Source organism: Crassostrea angulata, chromosome 9 (assembly GCF_025612915.1).
Source record: "Crassostrea angulata isolate pt1a10 chromosome 9, ASM2561291v2, whole genome shotgun sequence".
NCBI lineage: Eukaryota > Metazoa > Mollusca > Bivalvia > Ostreida > Ostreidae > Magallana > Magallana angulata.
This window is the reverse complement of record NC_069119.1, coordinates 13,302,250-13,324,444: the sequence shown is the minus strand read 5'-3', so window position 1 is coordinate 13,324,444 and position 22,195 is coordinate 13,302,250. Positions and strand designations below refer to the sequence as shown.

Below are 22,195 nucleotides of genomic sequence, written 5' to 3'. Positions count from 1 at the left end.
GGTTTTAAATTATCAGTTATTTTTGCTTTTACGTTAATAACCCCAATCGACCCTATGAAGAGTAAGACAATAAACAGTAATGTAATATTACTCTTATAATGCCCATTTAGACTAGCTCCATAGGTAATGCCATAAGTAGTTATATACTATCACCATACCATAGACATATTAAAATCATCAAGTTTTAGTTCAAGTATAGATCTTGGCTTACATTGTTAACAACAATGGCCAATAAATCGAGAGTAAAAAAACGTAGAAGTATAATAAAATTTATTAGAATGTGTAAAAACATGCGCAGTGATATATACAGTCTGTTTTCTGAAAATCAGATGGTTTGAAAGTTAAAACGTATCAAAATAGATTTTTAAAACATAATTAAAACATTAGGAAACATAAGCATAGTAAAACAATCTAAAAGTTTCACACAGAGTTTCAACAGATTACTGCAGAAAAGATATTCCCTGCAATAATGTTTTCAGCTTATTTTAGAAACTGATTTTTTCTGAATCTAAAAAAATCTGTTAAATTTTGATATCACAAACCATTTTCTTAATCTTATTAAAATTCACGTATTTTGATCAACACTATTTTTTTTAAAATGGTATCTTAAATAAATCAGGTTGAGTTTTGGATCTGACAAGAAACTCTGCTACATAGTCAACTAAAATGCAACTTTATGCTTTACACGGTGAAACAAAAAAGGTCTTTAATTGCAACTTTACTATTTGTTTTCTTTGTTTTTGTTGCCTAGTCACTGTATTTGTAACAAAAAACCAACGAGAACATAGAATATATTAATGCAAGAGATGTCTGCAGGGCCGCTCCCGAGTTACTGTATTCTGGAAAACAAATAACAAAATTACAACAAAATAACAATTATCGAACTACAGTTAAGATATTGAAAGCCGAAGTTTACATGCAATGCTATTTTAATTTCAACTGTCCCAATTTTTTGTTTTGTAGTGAAATAAATTGGCTTTGAATAAAGAGTGGTATGAATTAAGAAACACATCATAGTTTAACCATGAATGAAGCTTGATTGAGAAGGAAAAAGCAAAACACTCGTAGCAAAATTGCAATTTATACTTCCTTCAATTATCAGCTTTTATCAAAAGACTGTCATTTTTTATTTAAAGAAAGTTGTGGATTGAAAAACAAACATCGTCTGTCTTTTCTTTTCTTTTCAGCTTATTAGTAATACAGCATCCTAATTATATTTTTCGTACATATCTCTCTTCGTCCCCTTCTACATCTGACAAATTCTACTCTCCATAAAACTTCTATAAAAATGTTCTGCTAGTTCGTTGGAAGAAAAAAATGAAATATTTAGCCATAATTCATTCCTTTCTAGAAAGACTATTAGTAACAAATACCAAAATGTCTTTCTTAAATTTTGTGATTTATTAAGATTGTAATAAAACATTCTATGAACAATTTTTGATTTTTTCTTCTTCAAAGAATGTTACAATGTAAAGCTAATTTCCCCTATTTTGCATTCAGAACATGGTGTGGCTTCAAAAATGACGTGAAAATTGTTCGATGCTCCTTTGTCGTCCACATCTCTCTCTCTCTCTCTCTCTCTCTCTCTCTCTCTCTCTCTCATTATCATCACATGATGAATCTCTGCGTTCAATCAATTCAAAGTACACTAAGGTAGAAGGTGAACAAGTGTCATATGCCATTTAGTGACCTTTCCAGACCTTTCAGTTAACATTCTATTTATTGAATGGCAGCGGTTCATCTTCGGTATGTATCATATAATATGATGTTCCATATTATTCAATGTATATGGCCTTAAAAACACTTAGTAGCATGGGACAGTTTCGAATAAAGTACCCGTCAATATTTTTGTAAAATTGTGAGTTGCGGTACTTGAAGGCTTATGAGTGTTGCTAAAATCCATGAAATGATTTTTAATGATTATCATTAGTTAGACGGGTGTCTGTTGTTAAAATTGATATGCAATATGTAGGCCCCTTATGTTAGGTACATGAGAATCAGAAGTAAAATGCGATTTGCATACATTTGATATTTTGCTCTCTCTCTCTCTCTCGCTCTCTCTCTCTCTCTCTCTGTTTTATCTATGCATTACGCTTTGAATATATATCACCTTCACAAGTCAAGGGTTTGGCGATCCAATCAGCATTCTATAAAACCTTGACTTGCGATGATGAATATGCATGGAAAAGGCTGTGTGTGCACACAAGATACAAAACATGAACGAAAATCAAGCCATCAAGCTATATTTCTCTAATTCTAAAAAGACCAACTAATCTTACTAGCTTCCGGAATTATAAGCTGGAACTCTTTTGTGTGGGACAGTGTGTCATTGTAAATGACACTGAACGGTGTCTTAAAATACTCCGCCGTCACCTGCAGAATCTCCAACGTCGTTTTTATCTTAGAAATATTTACTTCCTGCCCAAAAGAATAAGTTGCGAGTAGACCGCAAGATCTAATACTCCAATATAAACAAAATGTTCAAAATTATACCTTACGCATACATACTGTAGAGCTGAATTTTTTGTTTTGTATTAGCTAATAAAACCAATCAGCAAGGAGTAAAACATCGTTGCAAATGATCCACATTTGAAAAGCACATTTTAATCGATAAATATAAATTTAAACAAAATAAAGAAACCACTGAAAATATTATCGATTTTCGTTTTATGAAAACTAATTGTAATCCATAATCCTATTATTAAGTTTATATGCAATGTACATTGTATATTTATCCGAGGTATTTATGTAAATCATAAGGATTAATTGTTTTATTTTTTCAGGTGTACTTGTATCCCTGGGGCGGTAAGGCTTTAAGAAACGAAAGAGTCAGGGCCTATAGGAAACATCATTTTCGGGATCAATTTGTAAAGCCACAGTGAAAATAATACACTCCAGGTTTTTTTTTTACAATATATTAAAGAAGTAACAACAGCTGTTTTATCAACGTTCAAAATATTCAATATTTTTTTAAAAGAAGTAAAATTTCATATTTCAAACATTCAGATAATATTCCTGTTATATTTGAATTCAATTTTGTTTACCTGAATGTTTGATATCTTAATTGCCAGAGTTTGGCTTACCGTACAAGCTATATTGATATTGAAATATCTGCCGGGCATATAATCTTCACCAGTGTCTCCTCGCTTCCACAAGATGTTGTTGCAAGAAATACCCTCAATATCGTACACTTCACATGTAATCTTGTGTCGTTTGTTGTTAACAGCAGCAGATGTATTGGTACACCTGAATTTAGGATCTCCTGTAAAGAAAACAGAATTAGTCAATAGGTTTGTTTTCTTTAAACTGAGTATAGTTTCAGTAACTTATATTGTATGTATATATGTAGGACTATTCCTTTGGTAATAAAGTTTGTATCTATCAATTTTCATTGAAACCCAAATTTCAGTTTCAGTTATCACACAACTCTGTCAATTCTTCTTATTCCAAATATTGGACTAAATGTCTGAAAAACACATATATAATATTTTCAAAAGCGCTGTATCTTTAAGCTCTCTCCTTCTTTTACTCTGGAACTAGTAAACGACAATAGATGCAAATTTTGCTTGTTGTTTCTTACAGCAGTTGCATTTATTAGTCCCCTACCGGTTTCACCGGAGGGGACTATAGCTTTCCTCTGCGTCCGTCAGTCCGTATGTCCGTGTTTACGAGAGTGCATATATTGGGGTTTTTTTTATACCTAATTGGTACTAATTGGGTACATTTTTCTTATTGGGTATACCCAAGAGGAAATGTCGCTTAATCTACTTAAAATGCCTTAATTGGGTACATGAAAGTTAGCACCCAACAAAACTGAGACACTACGTCTTGTCCAAGAAAGTGTCTGAAAAAGTTCCTTCTATGGACGCATCGTATATTATACAAATATTGACTGGGGTTGAGGGCAACATTGATTATATTAGCCCCCGAGGGACGAAATATTGCCCGACGCGAAGCGGCCGGAGGGCAATATTTTCGTCCCAAGGGGGCTAATATAATCAATGTTGCTCGAAAACACAGTCAACATTTGTTTTGTTATATGAAGAAACAAACCAAAATTAAGAAAATAATTAAAAACAGATCGCCGTAATTTTCTCAGCTCAACAAAGAATTCACGAATTCAATTTTGTGCAAAGTTCATTTCCAAAATATCCTCAGCATCAAACGGTCACTGGTGATATTCCGCCGACCTTAAGAATTAACACATAGATGTTCTACTTGATTTTACTTCACAGTAATTCGCAAATCCTTATATCTTTTATGATAGTAAACCGTCGCATTGCGCGTCCGTTGTTTACTTGCCTTGACTGCATGACTGTCTATTATGACGTCACCTTGTTTTGGAGTCGCGAAGAGTTATTTACGTCATCGTTTACAAAGCAACAAATCAGAGGCGATTATCTGAAATACAGGGAATGTTCTCTAGATATTATTCCTAGCCGGTCAATATCAAAAAAATATTGACCGGTCAATATTTTTCGGACGAGCTAATATTAAATTATTGACTATTCATCTATACAGAGTTATATAGTGAGAATATACTACTGAATATAACAATAACTTTTACATCATACTCTCGGAACACTAAACTTAACTACGCTGTTGTCATAATGACTCTCGAGAGTTCCGAAAAGCAACTTCCGTAAATCTTGATCTGTAAAGCGTTTGATTTCACAAAAACAACAATGGCGCCTGCAAGGCATAGGAGCATGGGGTCAAGACAAATAGTAAGTTTCCTTAATTGTATTCATACAAACATTAAAAACTAAATCCAGTGTCATTGGGGTTATTTTTTTGTTCTGAACAAGACTTTTTATGCAATTTTTTTTTCAATACATTTGTTCTGGTGTTTGACAGGGCTTCAGGCTTGAGCAAATCATACCTTTTCTAAAGTGTCATGTTGTATGAACAGATCAAACATAATGAGACACTTAATTAGTGAATAAAAACAAGCCCATTTAAAACAGATATGCAACCTATAAACATTATTATTAAATTTTGGTCATTCTCCTGTTAATCTTATGTACCTGTACATGCATATAATTGTTTACATATACTTGTACTGATAAAATATATTGCTTAAATACTAAATCTAATGAAGAACTGAACTGAATATGACACCTTTTTTAAATTTTTAACTTGAAAAAAAGTAATTGAAATGTAATTGAATAGTAATGAAAAATACGTTATATTTTTGGAATGTATTTGAATACATTCAATTACTTGTAATTGAAGGGAGACTCAATTGAAAATTACTTCCGATTACTTTGAAAATGTAATTGATTACAATCAATTTCAAATACTTCTTTTGATTACCTCTACCTGCACATGACCCCACCTTTTCTTTAGAGGTCCGTCTTCCTCTCCTTTAAATTTGTATTTCGCTTTATCGATTTTTGAGATGGTTGACAGTTTGTTATTGTCTTTTTTCATAGTTCGAATATTTGGAAAAGTCGTTCCCTTATGGTAAACAATTCAACACTCCCAAAATTGTAGTACGTTATTACAGTCTCCCTTCGACCTAATTATGCATTACAGATACACTTTGAATATAGATCACATTCACAAGCCAAGGTTTTGCGGTTTGCATATATTTGATATAGTGCTCTCTCTCTCTCTCTCTCTCTCTCTCTCTCTCTCTCTCTCTCTCTCTTTCATCTATGCATTACACTTTGAATATATATCACCTTCACAAGCCAAGGGTTTCGCGATCCAATCAGCGTCCTATAAAACCTTGACTTGCGATGATGAATATGCATGGAAAAGGCTGTGTGTGCTCACAAGATACAAAACATGAACGAAAATCAAGTCAACAAGCTATATTTCTCTATTTCTAAAAAGACTACCTAATCTTACTAGCTTCCGGAATTATAAGCTGGAACTCTTTTGTGTGGGACAGTGTGTCATTGTAAATGAAACTGATCATGAACGGTGTCTTAAAATACTCCGCCGTCACCTGCAGAATCTCCAACGTCATTTTTATCTTGCTATCGGTTACTTCCTGCCCAAAAGAATAAGTTGCGAGTAGACTGCAAGATCTAATACTCGAATATAAACAAAATGTTCAAAATTATACCGTACGCATACATTCTGTAAAGCTGAAATTTTGTATTAGCTCATAAAACCAATCAACAAGGTGTAAAACGATTTACATTTCAAAAGCACACTTTAATCGATAAATATAAATTTATACAAAATAAAGAAATCACTGAAAATAGTATCGATTTTCGTTTTATGAAGACTAATTGTAATCCATAATCCTATTATTAAGTTTATATGCAATGTGAATTGTATAGTTATCCGAGGTATTTATGTAAATCATAAGGATTGATTGTTTTATTTTTTCAGGTGTACTTGTATCCCTGGGGCGGTAAGGCTTTAAGAAACGAAAGAGTCAGGGCCTATAGGAAACATCATTTTCGGGATCAATTCGTAAAGCCACAGTGAAAATAATACACTCCAGGTTGTTTTTTTACAATATATTAAAGAAGTAACAACAGCTGTTTTATCAACGTTCAAAATATTCAATATTTTTTAAAAGAAGTATAAATCAATATTTCAAACATTCAGATAATATTCTTGTAATATTTGAATTAATTTTTTTTTACCTGAATGTTTGATATCTTAATTGCCAGAGTTTGGCTTACCGTACAAGCTATATTGATATTGAAATAGCTGCCGGGCTCATAATCTTCACCAGTGTCTCCTCGCTTCCACAAGATGTTGTTACAAGAAATACCGTCAACATCGTACACTTCACATGTAATTTTGTGTCGTTTGTTGTTAACAGCAGCAGATGTATTGGTACACCTGAATTTAGGATCTCCTGTAAAGAAAACAGAATTAGTCAATAGTTTTGTTTTCTTTAAACTGAGTATAGTTTCAGTAACTTATATTGTATGTACATATGTAGGACTATTCCTTTCGTAATAAAGTTTGTATCTATCAATTTTCATTGAAACCCAAATTTCAGTTTCAGTTATCAAACAACTCTGTCAATTCTTCTTATTCCAAATATTAAACTAAATGTCTGAAAAACACATATATAATATTTTCAAAAGCGCTGTATCTTTAAACTCTCTCCTATTTTTACTCTGGAACTAGTAAACGACAATAGATGCAAATTTTGCTCGTTGTTTCTTACAGCAGTTGCATTTATTAATTTTTATTTACATCAACTAAATACGTTTCCTTTTTTTTTCTTAGGGATGGAGTTCTAACCAGTTTAACGATCATTCAAAACCTTCAGCACACCGCTGCAATTGTGTTCAGAATGTTTTCTCTATCGTTGTTAAGTGTGTAATTAATCCAAAGGTGCTCGAATGAAAGTTAACGAGACGAGACTTCCCCAAGATTTGTTCAATTCCTGTAAAATTTCGAGCGGAAGTATATGTGTTCGGATAATATTCTCAAAATACGTAAATACTGGTCGTTCTTCATATCATATCCTACTTTAATTTATGTTTAAACATGAACGTATATTAGGATATTGTCTTTATTCATCATCTAGCGGTTATTTAAACTAAATGATGATTTTCACAACAGAGTTATTATTCGTGTTCAACCATTCTACTCGTAATTGAAAATAAAACAATCAAAGCCATGTTTGATGCTTTTGGTGTGCATTAAAATCCTTTTTTTTTTAAATTTCTTTAAAAAAAAAAGAATGCGTGTCTGTTTTGAATTAAAATTAAGTATATCGAGCCAATTCAAGAAACATTTTGCATAAAATAATACAGTCTGTTTCACTACTGATGCTATTAATTGATCAGGTGCAGATTTAAAATTAATCCTGGGGGTCGCTACTAAGCATGTTAATTGTAGCGAAAGCAGAAAAAAACTATATTTTCTATTGTCACATTAGTTTCTAAAACTTACTTTATCCACCAATTAATGGAGTTAATGTTTAAAATCAATAAACGTATAGATTTTATATTCGACTACAAGTACCTATATTACTGCAAAACTCTAAGGGTAAAATAAAACCACGTGGTTTAAATTTAAAGGACAATAACATTCGCAGGGGTGAGCAACCCCCCAAAAAATCCTGGGCTGAACAAAAAAATCATGATGAGGCAGACTCAAATATCTGTATACATTGTAAGAAGATTTGGCTATTTCTTTTATTTAAAGTACCAATGTACATTGAAAAGAATTCATTTACTTTTACATGTACCTACTTTTTATGATCTATTCAATAATTTGTTAAAGAAAAAATGTAAATATAAACAATAAAATGTTTTATTTGATTATTGAAATCAATAAAGAAATCAAACATTGCAGAACATTTTTTCTAATAATCCGCTACCTTTAAATCACAAAAGAAAACATTTAATTGATAATTTATAATAACACTGTATTCACTGATAAAAATTTTCTATTGCTTAAAAATTATTGACATATTCCTACAGTTTGATAAATATAACATAATTTAAAAAAGCTACTTACTTTGTCTGACCACTACTCGATAGGTTAGTTGCATTTCTGAGTTGGGTAGTCCTTCAACTTCTGCAGTACACGTTACATTAATTTGGCTGTTGCCTGCACAAAACAACATTCAAATTTCTATCTCAATTTAATATATACTCACTTATTACAAGTATCCAAGCAACACACGGATGTTTATTTAATGCAAAATAAGTAACAATTGTCGTAATGAGCATTTTCATAACATCTTTTAATTATTCCAATTATTGTTAAAGTAACAGTATTATGCTGGTAATAAAAAGTATATATTTACATTCTACTGTGTTTTTCTATTAAATTCTGTGATCTTTAAATGCCTCTAAATGCAACAAGTAGTCAAAGGTCAAATTGACGAGTTTTATTATGACGTCACAAACGTTGAACGCTTTAAACTGCAACGTCACAAGCGAAAATCAAAGTTCACGCTTGTGGCTGTTACTGTGGCTCTTCCATTAATATTAACTTACCCTTAGGATAAGATAGGAATTTTAAGGTATCAATCACATTTGCAGACAAGGCAAGAAGTTAAAAAATGTAAATATAAGCATTAAATCATGATTTTTGGAAGTATACACTCTCATAACTGCAGCGGTGTGTGCATACAAATTGAGTAACGCGCTAACGCGCGTTACTCAATTTGTATGCACACACCGCTGCAGTTATGAGAGTGTATACTTAAAAAAATCATGATTCAATGTTATAATATATTACATGATATATATGATGTACAGATTATTACAAACTATCAGTAATTTAAAAAAGGCCCATGGGACCACATCGCTCACCTGAGCAACAATGGACGTTCAAAAGATATTGTGCCATATGGCCCCGCGATAGAATAACAAAACATAAATATTGTAAAGTATTCAAAATTTACACTTATTTTTGCATACAAGTAATATTTGACATTGTACCTTTATGGAATACTATTTTTACCCAGAATATGAAAATCCTAAGCAAGATATAAAACTAAACATTTGGCAAGGGTACACTGTTAACGTCCAATTCCCCATATTTTTGTTCTCCCCCCTTTCCCCCCACTTTATAAAGCGATCAATATATATGAGAGCATAAAGGTACATTTTCTTCCTAAACTTCTTACTAGTTATTGTATTTTTTTTTAAAATATAATATAATAGATGTTGTATTTTATTTGAAATATTCTATAGATGAGAAGAAGAAGATTGTACCTTAATGCACTCAACTCCTCAATTAAAAACATTCAAAAATTTAATTTCTCTTTTCCATTATAATAAAACGATTGTTGTTTACCTCGCGTATACTCGTGTGACTTTTATAACTTTACTCACACTTGATTGATGAATACACTGGAATGAAAAATGTTGTCACGTGACGTGTTAAAGAACTATAAAAATCAATGTTACAATATTGACAGGCATATCTCTCTATTGTACTGAGGCCCACCCATTATTTTCATCTTTATTCAAAAATTACAAATGGCTACAAACCAGGATAATTTTCCGCTGTAATTTTTTCTTAAGAATAGCAATATTTTCTTTATCCCCGCAACAGAAAATGTGTCAGACCTATGGAAACTGTTTTAACGGTATCGTTTTTATTCACTCGTGTCTGAAAAACTATCAAAATTGATGTCAAGTTCACATTATTCATTGTATAAAGAGGGAGCCCCCGAGAGTAGTTATATCCAGCATATCATCCTTTAAATCTTTTGTACAAGTATTTCACATTTAGCGAGACATTTCTAATGATTAACGAAAATTTCAGCGTCAATCGTAAAATAATAAGCAAGATACAGAGCTCACAATTCTGCTAGGTTTGAGTCTCAGGAGTTTATTACATTCAGCATAAGATTTTTAACTTAGTATTTTCTATTCAGCATTTAAAATGGAAAAAATAATGGCCTCAGATCTGTGAACAAACATAGAATTGTGAACTAATCTCTGTATCTTGCTTATAATACGAAGCTTAGCACTCAAATATGGATAGTAAATAGAAATTGTAAACAATTAAACATAAGAAACATGCGCTATAACAAATAAAGAGCACAATTTATTTTTCAAAATGAAACATATACATGTACATGTATATATCTACATATTTCTGTCAGGGATATTAAACTCTATTTAAACTAAATAAACTCGAGAAAATGCTGAGCATCTCAACATTACGCAAAAGATCATACCGAATTACCGATAGAATGAATTGTATTTTAGTACTTTGTTAATACACCAGATTTTGATTAATTCGCTCAGGTAAACAGTTAACTCTTTGATTTACCGAAGTCTCTGTTTGATTTGATACGTAAAAATTACAAAATACAGACGATAGTTCCCCGATTACAAACCATAAATAATGAAAACGAAACGAAAATCAATTCAAGCTAACACCACCGTCATATGTGAAAACTGTCATCGCATTGGAATATTTAGCCTCAATTTACTTCACAAAATCGGCACCAATGTTATTTGCATCCCTTGGTACGCGAACTGTTGCATAACAAATTCATCATTGTCAGATCGACCCGTTTATCATAATGTCATGGCTGCTTTAAACAAAACCTCGTTTTAGAAGTATGGAATACGAGTCTTGGTAAAATGGTAAAACGGGCCGGGACAAAATAAATGCCAGGGCTGATCGGAAATTGTCAATTCTAAAATACGCATTGTTTTGCAGCATTATTTACAGCGAATACAAATTTACTGGTCCGTAACATATACTGAAAATTATAATGAGATTGACAGATTAATAACTGCCAAGCTTTTGTTTTGCCCCGGCCCGGTTTTGCCAACCCATTTTACCAAGACTCGTGGATTACCGAACCCGAAGCAATAAACTGATTTCCTTAAATATTATTTTCGTAATAACTCAGATTTGAAACAGAATTAGCCCATAATCTTTGCAATTTATATTTTCCTTTCCATAAGGCTTACTTACGCTCAATTAGATTGAATTTGACTCAGTAGTTCTTGAGAAAAAGATTTCTAAAAATGCACCCCCGTTTTTCTACAGATTCAATGTTTTCTCCGCTTTGAATAAAGATCAGTCTTTCATTTTTGCAATTTATATTTGCCTTCCAATCAAAATGTGCCAAATTTGGTTGAAATTTGCCGAGCAGTTTTAGGGAAAAAGTTCAAAATGTAAAAAGTTTCGGACGGACAGAGAAAGACGGACAGCTGCAGACTGACGGACGGATAGACGGACGACGGACAAAATGTGATCAGAATAGCTCATTTGAGCTTTCAGCTCAGGCGAGCTAAAAAAAAAACAACAAAAGGATAACATGATCTAAAACTAATTGTTTATAAACAATACTTTTTAAGCAAGTATTTAACTTTTTTAATAGTGTACCAGGAAATAGGGAGGGGAACTTGCTGGGACTAATCAAGGGGTAATCTGGTCTAATTTTGCGTAATTTCACGACAAAACGATCAAATCGAGTTTGACCAGCAAGTTATCCTTTCTTGATAATGTGGCTTTATCAATATTAATGGGCATCAATATTTGTGATTTAGTAAAAGAAAAAAAAAAGGCAAATTCAAGGATCTGTACATGTAATACAAATTTATGGCAAATGAACTTGTCCTGGGTTATTGGTCATATGAGTTAAAGCTGTATCTGAAAGGTTGCTTGTTCAGGGCCCGCTGTGGTCACTTGATGTTGTGTGTTGTACCTTAAGACAATATACTGTTTCAACATTGTCTCGGCCTCCAGCTGAAATTGAATACCGCGATAGACTGGTGTTCCATTCTGAGGGAGTCAATAACTCTCGTTTGCATAGCAGTCGGAAACCAGGGAGAAGTACCAGTCTTTTGCGCTTTCATGTCCCAGAAAGGACTAAGTGCGGTTTTAGGCAATTTTTGCCCCCCAAAATCAAAGTTTTAGAAAGAGCTTTAAAATAAGGTGAAAGAAAGTTAAAATCATATTGGAAATAAAAGTGTAAAAGGTTATCACTACAGTGACGTCATAATGTAGAAATGACGTAATGAATATTGCATTATTTTGATAAATTGATGTTTTGTAGCAAAATATGGGTGTTTTCCAATGGTTATTCGACTAGGAAACATCGAGCGCAGGCTTGCTCAAGTACCATTTTTTAGTACAATATGTATAACTATATGAAGAAAAACATATGTTAAAATCGCACTTGAGGAGACCTGCGCTCTATACTTCCGAATGCAAAATATAGAGTAAAAATGAGAATATCTTTATTTGTTTGCAAATTTGCGGGAATTAGGTCATTTAGGTGACATCATAGATAAACAGGGAGTGAGCAATGATGACTAAAATAATTATTAAAGTTATAGGCATCCTCTTTACAATGATTTATGAAGATTTCATTTTTATACGATACTATTTATAGATTGGTTGAAATCGGGGGCAGATATTTGACCATACCGCACATAGTCCTTTGATATTTGATATTGCATTTCGTCAAAAAAAATTGTGGATGAACTGTTTAACAAAATGAACGAATATTGGCATTCAAAGAATGTTGATGAAACCACAGTACCTGAACCCAATTTCAATCCACTTAGATTAAACCACCTGAATTTATTTTGTTGCATTCTCCACAATGGATAGCCAGCCGTACGAGCCGCTAATTTGTTAAAGGAAGAGAAGGACAGACACAAGCCAGCTCTTAAGGCCTGAACAATACCACAAGACCCAAAGATCCCAATCAGTTGGGTTGGCTAGTAATCATTTCTCCACACACACCTAACCCCATCACAAAACCAAAGTTAGCTACTGGCCTCTGAAATCTGTCGCATCGGCAACAAATTCCGTGCCCATCTTGTTTTCTATGTCCATGATCCTCCCCTGCATCATCTGGTCGCCCATCATGATCTGGACATTGGCTTTTGGCATGCCACCGATCGCCTCACAAGAGAGGGCGTACTTGCCAGATAAGACCTCCATTGCGTGAAGGGTCTCATTGTTGTCTAGGGTGAGATATTCGTCTTTGTTGGCGTCAAACCTGAACATCATACTTTTGATTGGCTCTGTAATGGTGAAAACTCTCTAATGGTAAAACTACGCACAGAATTATACTCTTTAATCGTCGTAATACAATATTAGTCCAATGTAAAAAAAAAACACACACGCACATACAATTAGGCTCTTTATTGGTGAAAATACAAAAGTAGGCTCTCTTATGGTTAAAAAAAATGATTTGGGTCTGTAATGGTGAAAAAACAATTTTATCTGTAATGTTGAAAATTCATTATTACTTCTGAAACTTGTCTTAATAGCTGCTATAAAAGTGATAGTACAATATTACTTATGAAAATACAGAAGGTTTTTAGAACAATATAATTTATGGAAGCATTAAAAGTCTTAATAGTGTTATGAAATTGGTATGGCCCTGTACCAATAACCAGTTCCTGTATTAATACGGTGTACACAAAATATATATTATCTATTTATATGCCATTATTTCCAATACTACGGATAGAATGATATGATTAATTTATGGAATAATGTGTATTCCGTATTTACGAGTGTACGCCATGTTTTGACACAGAAACCATGTGTCTCTTGATTACGTTTCATATAATAGTCTAATACACCGTAAATGATGCAATAGCATCGATATAAATGAAGAACATTGCATATTAATGCTTACCGTACCGTTTTCTTTACTTAATTTAATCATTTTTGTTGTTATTTCGTCCATACTTTACGCAAACGCAAACCAGCGTACTCCGTATTCCCTTCATCTTTCGTCAGCATATTCTGACGCATAATGCAAGCTGCGCGCTGATTGGCTGGCAAATATAGACTATATAAATGAGGTACTGGTAGAAATCGTGTCTTCCTTCTGTCTTCTGCTCCCGTTACCACTCGACTTCTTTGCCAAATATGGCCCAGCAGCACCTTAACCTTAACACTTCAAAGGTGCGGAAGGTGAATATTTAATTGAATTGTATTTATTACTGCACCTTCTCCAGTTATTTCCAGAGGATATTATACCCATCTTTACCGTAGTGCCCCTTCACTTCCTTGTCATTGTTTATCTTAGTTACAGAAGCACCTACCCGTTGTGCACCTTCCCATATCTAAGGTGTAAGCCTGTTCCACCCGATATATGCGTACTATACTCCTTATATTTATTTTGTCCTTACAATTATAGTTGAATTGTTATCTGCGTAGGATAATACCAGTGCCAAGCGCCAACCTGAAAAAAGATAAACCTTCCGCATTCTAGGAAGGTGCCGTTCGCGTACTCGCGTTGTTTATCATTGTATTATCAGTATAATAAATATTTTTATAACTTTTACATTGCATTGTTTTGTCAACTGATTAAAGGTACAGAGCCCACGTCATTTAACAAAAGGGAAAATAATCATTTATAGCATTTATATTTCAACCAACCTTTTCCTGTTACAATAGGTTCGATAGGTTTATAATTGTACAATATGACTTACTGAAACAAGAGCAAAACTGACTGTTAAATAATCGAAAAATATTTGTCTATCTATAAACACCCCTGCCTGTAACTATAATGCACACTATATGATACCTTAACAAATTTCGATGATTTTTTTTTACAGCAAGCCACTTAGAAATTAATATTTTTTTAAGGTCTGACAGTGAGTAATAAATGTTTGTTTAAAGTACTTCTAGAGAAGATTTCTCCTAACTCACATCCTTATGAAAAGGCCACCGATTTACAATCAAAACTCTGGTTTACAGTACTTCTATAGTAGATTCTCCTAAAGCCTACCATTAACTTTTCTAGCAGGTTTTGTCAACGTTCGAAGATTAGTTCTTACCTCTGACTTGTATAGCCAGAGATTTTATGGCCACCAATTCATCCCTGACCCACTGCTCATTCTCCTTGATCTTCTCATACACATCACAGGTTAGATTCCCTGCATCTGCTTTCTGAACATCTACCAAAAAAAAATTCTTGTCAATATTAAAGAATCCTTGATCAAAATCTCCCTGTACACAAAAAGACCTATCATAAGGGCAGATAATGTTTACTGTAAAATCCCAATGATATGTTGAAATCTGCATCATGATATTGCAACATTGCATAAATGCACAAGTGTAATAATAATATTGTAACTAGACACGATCTCGTTGCGAGCAACGAGGAGGTCCTCCGTCTGATTTTAGAACTTGAGATTTATGTTCGATCTTGATTTTGCTATTTAACAGCTTAACATGATTTAAATCAGAAAAAGATGGTCTACATTTTAAGGGCCGGATACTACTGTGGTTTCATCAATATTCGTTGAATTCCAATTTTCGTGGATTTCGTTGTTAAGTTGATCCACGAAATTAAATGTTCATTGAAGTTCAATTTCAACTAACATTTTGTATTGATAGGATCACTGGCCACGGAATTACGTATCCTTGAAACTGTGGTTTTCAGAAAATCCACGAAAATTGATACCCACGAAAATTAATGAAACCACAGTATTTTGTTTCAGGTGTAAGAACTTTGTTCAACAAGTGTTTAGAAATTCCTGAGTTGTTGAGATATCTGTGAAAAACGTTAAAGGGATCGGTCCCTTATCTCCTTATTGGGGCCACTGAACTAAATCCTTAAGGTTGCATGTTGTTAAGTACATCATTTTGAGCATCTTTTCTTTGACACTGCATTTCAAAATATTGTTCCTTTTTTAGATAAAGGTGATCAAAGTTTTGGACTTTTGACCCCTAAAATGCCCTAATTACGTAAAATATGAGAAAATCGTTATATTGTTAGGCTAAATAAATGTAAGATAAACATATCTGCTTCTATCATTTATCACTAAATATCCCTCGGTAAAAGAACTATAGGAAAAGGACTTTAGAGCCCTCTAGGTCCCTATATTTAGGGACCAGCCCCTTTTACTTGATATCAGATGAAATGTCATTTGATTTTATAGACAATTTGCTCAACAATTGATTAGAAATTCGTTACCATTTTTGGGATATTTGAGAAAGAATGTATAGGGGCCAGTTCCTTATCTCCTTTTTGGGGCTGCTGAGCCAAATTTTTAAGGTTGCATGTTGGTAAGTACATCATTTTGAGCATCTTTTCTTTTATACTGCATTTCAAAATATTTTCTCTTTTTGAGTTATAGGTGATCAAAGTTTAGGACTTTTGACCCCTAAAATTCCCTAATTACGTAACACATGGTAAAATCATTATACTGTTAGCTACATAACTGATTGATTAACATATTTGATTCTATAATCTATTACAAAATATCCCTCGGTAATGAGCTATATGAAAAAGACTTTAGAGCCCTCTAGTTCCTAATATTAGGGGCCAGCCCCTTTTTTATGGTATCAAATGAAAGGTCGTTTGATAATAAAGACATTTTGTTCAACAAGTGTTTAAAAATTCGTTACCATTCTTGAGATATCTGAGAAAGAATGTTTTAGGGGCCGGTCCCTTATCTCCTTATTGGGGCCACTGAGCCAAATTTTTAAGGTTGCATGTTGTTAAGTACATCATTTTGAGCATCTTTTCTTTATTGTGCTTTCAAAATATTTTCTTTTTTGAGATATAGCCATTAGGTGATCAAAGTTTTGGACTTTTGCCCCCTAAAAACCCTTAGTTACGTAACACATGAGAAAATCGTTATAGTACTAGGCTTCATAAATGTAAGATAAACAAATTTGCTTCAATAATCTATTACAAAATATCCCTCGGTGAAGAGCTATGGGTAAAAGACTTTAGAGCCTTCTAGGTCCCTAATATGAGGGGCCAGCCCCTTTTTCTTGATATCAGCTAAAAGGTCTTGTAAATATAAACCTTTATTACATTACATGTCTTATTAAAATATTTTCCAGAAAAGAGATAAAGAGAGAAGAGCACAAAAATTTACGACGCTTTTTTAATGTCAATTTTCGAGCTCTAGCAAGCTTTGGCGCCAGTAGTGCTTATCATACAAAACAACAATCATGCAAAACTTCAATCTTTTCTTTACCAACTGTAGAAATTTGAGCTTAATATATCTTATACTTTAGGAGAAAGACAGAAGACAAAATACCCATATAAAAATTAGAAAAATCTCCATATCTCAAAAACGGGTGTGAAGCCATCAACACAAACAATTTCCAATCAGGTTCAGACCAATATCTATCATATCTGAAAATTTGATTGAGATCAGACGAGCCGTTTCGAGATATCGCATGCACAAAAATAGGAAGAAAAACAAAATAACTAGACACGATCTTGTTGCGAGCAACGAGTGGGTCTTCCGTCCGATTTTTGAATAGATTAGATCAAACTTATCAATTCAAAGATAAAACCGTTGATCTAAGCGAAAAATAGTAAAAAAAAAAATTGCGGCACTCGGGGCATGAACCCGGGTCGCCTTGGCCATGTCCACGACTCTATCGACTGAGCTACTCGGACTCTCGCTTCAGAAATTTGACGCTTAATTTCTCGATAATGCCTTAATCGATTTTAAAACAAATTACATACTCTGAATCAGTAAAAGGGTCACTATAAGGTGTAAAAAACTCAAAAAGAAATATTAAAAAAAGAAAAAAGTCGAAAAATTCAATTTTTAAAATGTCCTTCCGATGACGACCGGAAGTAACCGTAGGACATTCTCTTGACCAAGGTGCACCAGAAAAAAAACGGTAGATCTATCATCTCTGAAATTTTCAGCCTTTTATCTTTACTCGTTTTTGAGAAACCCGACAGACCAAATTGACTTTTTAAAATCGTAAACGGACGATAACTTCTGACCAGAAGTGTCTTTTCAAAAATTAAAAAAATTGTATCAGCTTTAGATAAAAACACGTTTATATTGAAATTTTGAATGAAATCGATCGAGACTTCTCTGAGAAATCGTCTGCACAAAATCGGTAAAAAAAAATAATAAGAAAAGTGAAAAAGAAACAATAGAATAATAGAAACGTCTTCGGCTGGACGGAAGACCTTAATAATAGGAAAAAAGAAACAAAGCAATAACAATAAGGTCTTCCGTTGGAAACGGAAGACCTTAATTACAATATCAAAGGTTCCGCATTTTATTTTCAACAAATCAAACCAACCAACTAGATTCAGATAAAATGTTCCACATACTGTAGAATTAAACGCAAGGAATAAAAATCCGCGTAAAATCGCGAGAAGCACAACTCGCGAATTTTAAAATCTCGCTTTCATTTTTCGGACATACGTAAACTAACATAAAACTACAATAAAAATTTGGCTTTCGAGATTTCATGCTTTCGTGAGTTGACAGTTGAATCGCGGAATTAAGTACTCGCGTAAAATAAGGAGGCCACAGTATCCGATATCTACAGAATTGTGCGAAATCAAATTGACGCAATTCTTTTTTTCCTTTTAGATAATTTGTAACCCCAAAGAATTTGATTCAACTCTCTCGATTCCAAATTGTCAATCTGATCTTTAAAAATGCAGGGTTATTTCACACACTTACTTAATACTGTGAGTTCTAAGCTGATGTTGTTCTGCTGTGGTGACACAACTTTGCAGGAATACTTCTGGGTGAGATGAGATGACAGGAACTCACACAGACTGGCCAGGGCCTGACCGTTGTGGAACCACTTGACCTTTAAGTTCTGGATAATGTCGAGGGCCCCTTGGCCAGGGATATTGCAGTACGCCACATATTTATCTCCGGGATTCACCAGTGTGGATTGAGACGCTACGTTCACAATGTACTCAGACCCTACTAGTCCTGCAAAATAAGATTAATCTGATAAATGCACCAAAGATATCTTGAATTTCATTATTTTTCGATAAATGTTATTAAATAGTCCAAAGTATGTTAAGGATCTGCTCTTGATTTGCGATTGGAATATGTTTATTTATCCATTTTGAGCTTGAGCTGAAAGTATAAGTTAACTTTTCATGTCTCTTTTTTCTAATGTACGTTTGTCCAATTATCCGTCTGTCTGTAAACCTTTTCATATTTTTGACTTATCAAGAACTACTGTATAAATTTCAACCAAACTATACACGCATCCTACAAATAAAAAAACCTTAAAGTTTAATTTAACTCGGGCCAGCCCATCTTTAAAGGGATATAATTTAGAAAGAATATAAAAAAGGCATGCTATTCCTTATTATATTTTTCTTCAGGTTAAGATCTAGTAAATAATCCCAAAGTGCCTATTTGATGCTAGAACCGTTATCACTTCATAATTGATTTAACGAAAAATGCTTTTTCGATGGCCAAGAAATAGCAACAATTTAAAATTGACGTTTGTTTTCACATGGATTCATATGTATTCATATTTGGAACTCCACTACATAGATATGATACTTTTATTCAATTGAATGATTCATCGCCTACTATGTGACAATTTAAAATTTCGTATACCTAATTACCGACGTAGACATGTTTAGAAGTTACAAAAAGAAAACAGCGCCAAATCTTATATTATATCTAACTTTTCGTACATAAAACACATAAACAATAATTATTCATTCTGTAACAAGACTTGCCTCAAAGGAATCGAAAAATAAAATTGTCTGTAAAACGAGAAGCTAGTTGGCCATATTTCACCTAAGAAACAATGTCAATCTATGACTCAAGTAGCTAACAAATCTTATGACAAACCGAATTTTTACAGGCATTTGATCTGTTAAATGCACATTAGTTGCAAGCCAAATTTGTTAGGAAATGCTGCCTTTTTTTTAAATCGACGAGCGTTCTGCAGATTTTGACGCCTGTAATCTCAATATCGATCTGACCCATAAGATTAATGCAATTACAAAGAGGTGTCAACAATTATAATTTCCTTTTAAGATTTTTATAGCCACTAATAGCAAATACTTCACAATATAACAAGTCTTGAGATTGTTGTAATTTATTATATTTTCCTCTTTCGAGAACGTAGTTTTTATATTTACAGTAATATCTTCAAGAACATCGGAGTTTTAATTGTCAACATTCATAATACATATGTACTTGTAAATGATATAGAAAAGCAAAAGTTTAAGACCAAGGTGGTCACATGGGATGTCAAAATTAAGATGTGGAGTATAGGTTTTACATAATAAATATGAACATAGCTCAGTACTAATCAAATAATTTCAACCTTCCTTTCATGAAATAGAGGAAAAGTTGATATGAATTTTTATTTCAAAATTATTTGCTTATATAAGATATAATATTAAGATTTCGTTTCTTTTTTTAAAAATCCAAATGTTAAATTATTATGTGAAAAATGTCAGAATACAACTATAAATAACACTGTGCATTTAAACTATCTAGTCATAATATCTAATATAAAGACTTACCTTGGTTGAAGGTAAAAATGCAGGTGACTAAAGCAATTTGCTTCACTACCGTTGTTGCTTTCTTTATAAATGTACTAAAATTCATAATTCTTCGAAACGTCTAAACGTCACAGTATCGAATGTTTTCCTTTTAATCTAAAGCTCTGCAGACAGAAATTAAAATGAATATTCAATGGTTCAAATAACAAATCGCATGAAAAAATACTTAATTTACCGTGTGTTGGTTCACTAGGTTTTACAAATTTAATCTAAAAATCTATTATGGAAAGGCGGAAATAAGGAAATGATAGCTCTTATATGTCCCATTTTAAGTGCAAAATATTACGTACGGTTTAGAACATTTATAATGGAGCTCATAAATGCTACTCGCAGTTAATGGCCAGCTCTTGATATAGCACTTGGTCCAAGGAAATAGCAACTTGTGGACTTACACTGTAGACTTTATAAATTTTCTCTTTTTATGACTAAGTAGATGTTTTTTTTAAAGAGAAACCAACATTGACAAACCTTTACTTCCGTTTTGAAATCTTAAGGTGCAGACATATTTCCTGATGTTACTCTGTCTTTATCAGTATATTGTCTTTATTTTATACTTCTACTTACATGTAGAAAGGTTCATGTTTTCACGAGACAGAGGGGATGTGTGGTCTATTTTGTTTGTGGGAATATAAATAACAGGGCTCTAAAAGGGGGAACATTGTAATAAAAATAGCCCACTGTTAATGAATACCTTCAACACAGACAAAATGGATCAAAATGTCCTTGTGTATCAAAAATGAGCTAAGGGTGATGCATTACAAAGAAACTGTCTGTGTAATAACATCCTTTAATATCAAGATCTATTAAAATGAAGGAGTTAATCGATTTTTTTTAATTTGAAATACAAATTCTTTCAGTGATCCTTCTAAGAACAGGTTGGCTTTTATAAGGTTCACCGGGTTTATTTTAAGATAAACATAATGAAGGTTGCATTTAAAACAATCATTTTGGATGCTATAGGAAGGACGAAGGAAACTGCCAATGTATCTTAGATCTTTTCCCTTTTTTGAAAACATAACGTCTTCTCTCCAAAAACCATTTTAATAAATTGATATTACATTGAACATTATATAATTAGTATCGGGAGATTTTTTATATGATTTCAAATAAAATGTCATGAAATTGATTTTTTCTCCATATCAATCTTTTCTAATCATTAAGTACTGATAAATATAAATCTAATCAATTATGGCGTCATCATGTATAATGTACTTAAAAGAGACTTTGAAAACATTTTCTAGATATTTACCTCAATAGCCTGATTGTAAATACTGCACTGTTAGCTATTGTGAAAAATGCATTGATATGTATTCAGCCATTGTTGGGATTAGCGAGTCCTTGAACTTCAACATTGAACTTGAAGGTCACGTAGTTCCATTGAACAATTTTTTTCTGTAATTGTCGTCTGAACTAGCCCGGAGATATTTCTATAAAGCTCTGTCCCGACAGATAAACAATATAAGTATAGGCCTCACAGAAACA

The 22,195-nt window shown here is 32.9% G+C and overlaps 1 protein-coding gene across 1 annotated transcript; it reads right to left on the bottom strand.

Moving 5' to 3' along the window:
• Positions 1–270: 270 nt before the first annotated feature.
• LOC128162977 (uncharacterized) lies at positions 271–20,905 on the bottom strand. The gene is made up of 8 exons (XM_052826428.1): positions 20,675–20,905; positions 18,846–19,106; positions 15,222–15,341; positions 13,200–13,448; positions 8,449–8,541; positions 6,648–6,826; positions 2,280–2,418; positions 271–839 (listed from the first exon to the last, which is right to left on the bottom strand). Exons 1-8 carry the CDS (start codon positions 20,757–20,759, stop codon positions 748–750), a joined length of 1,218 nt encoding a protein of 405 aa, XP_052682388.1. The 5' UTR covers positions 20,760–20,905; the 3' UTR covers positions 271–747.
• Positions 20,906–22,195: the final 1,290 nt, after the last annotated feature.

Bases quoted from the DNA above. Each gene is read 5' to 3' on its own strand.
- LOC128162977 (XM_052826428.1), bottom strand. From the start codon at position 20,759: ATGAATTTTAGTACATTTATAAAGAAAGCAACAACGGTAGTGAAGCAA. The intron at 15,342-18,845 runs GTAAGTGTGTGA...TTTTTTTGGTAG, and splicing joins CTTAGAACTCACAGTATTAA to ATGTTCAGAAAGCAGATGCA. The intron at 840-2,279 runs GTAAGATTAGTT...TTTGTTTTCCAG, and splicing joins GCTTATAATTCCGGAAGCTA to AATACAGTAACTCGGGAGCG.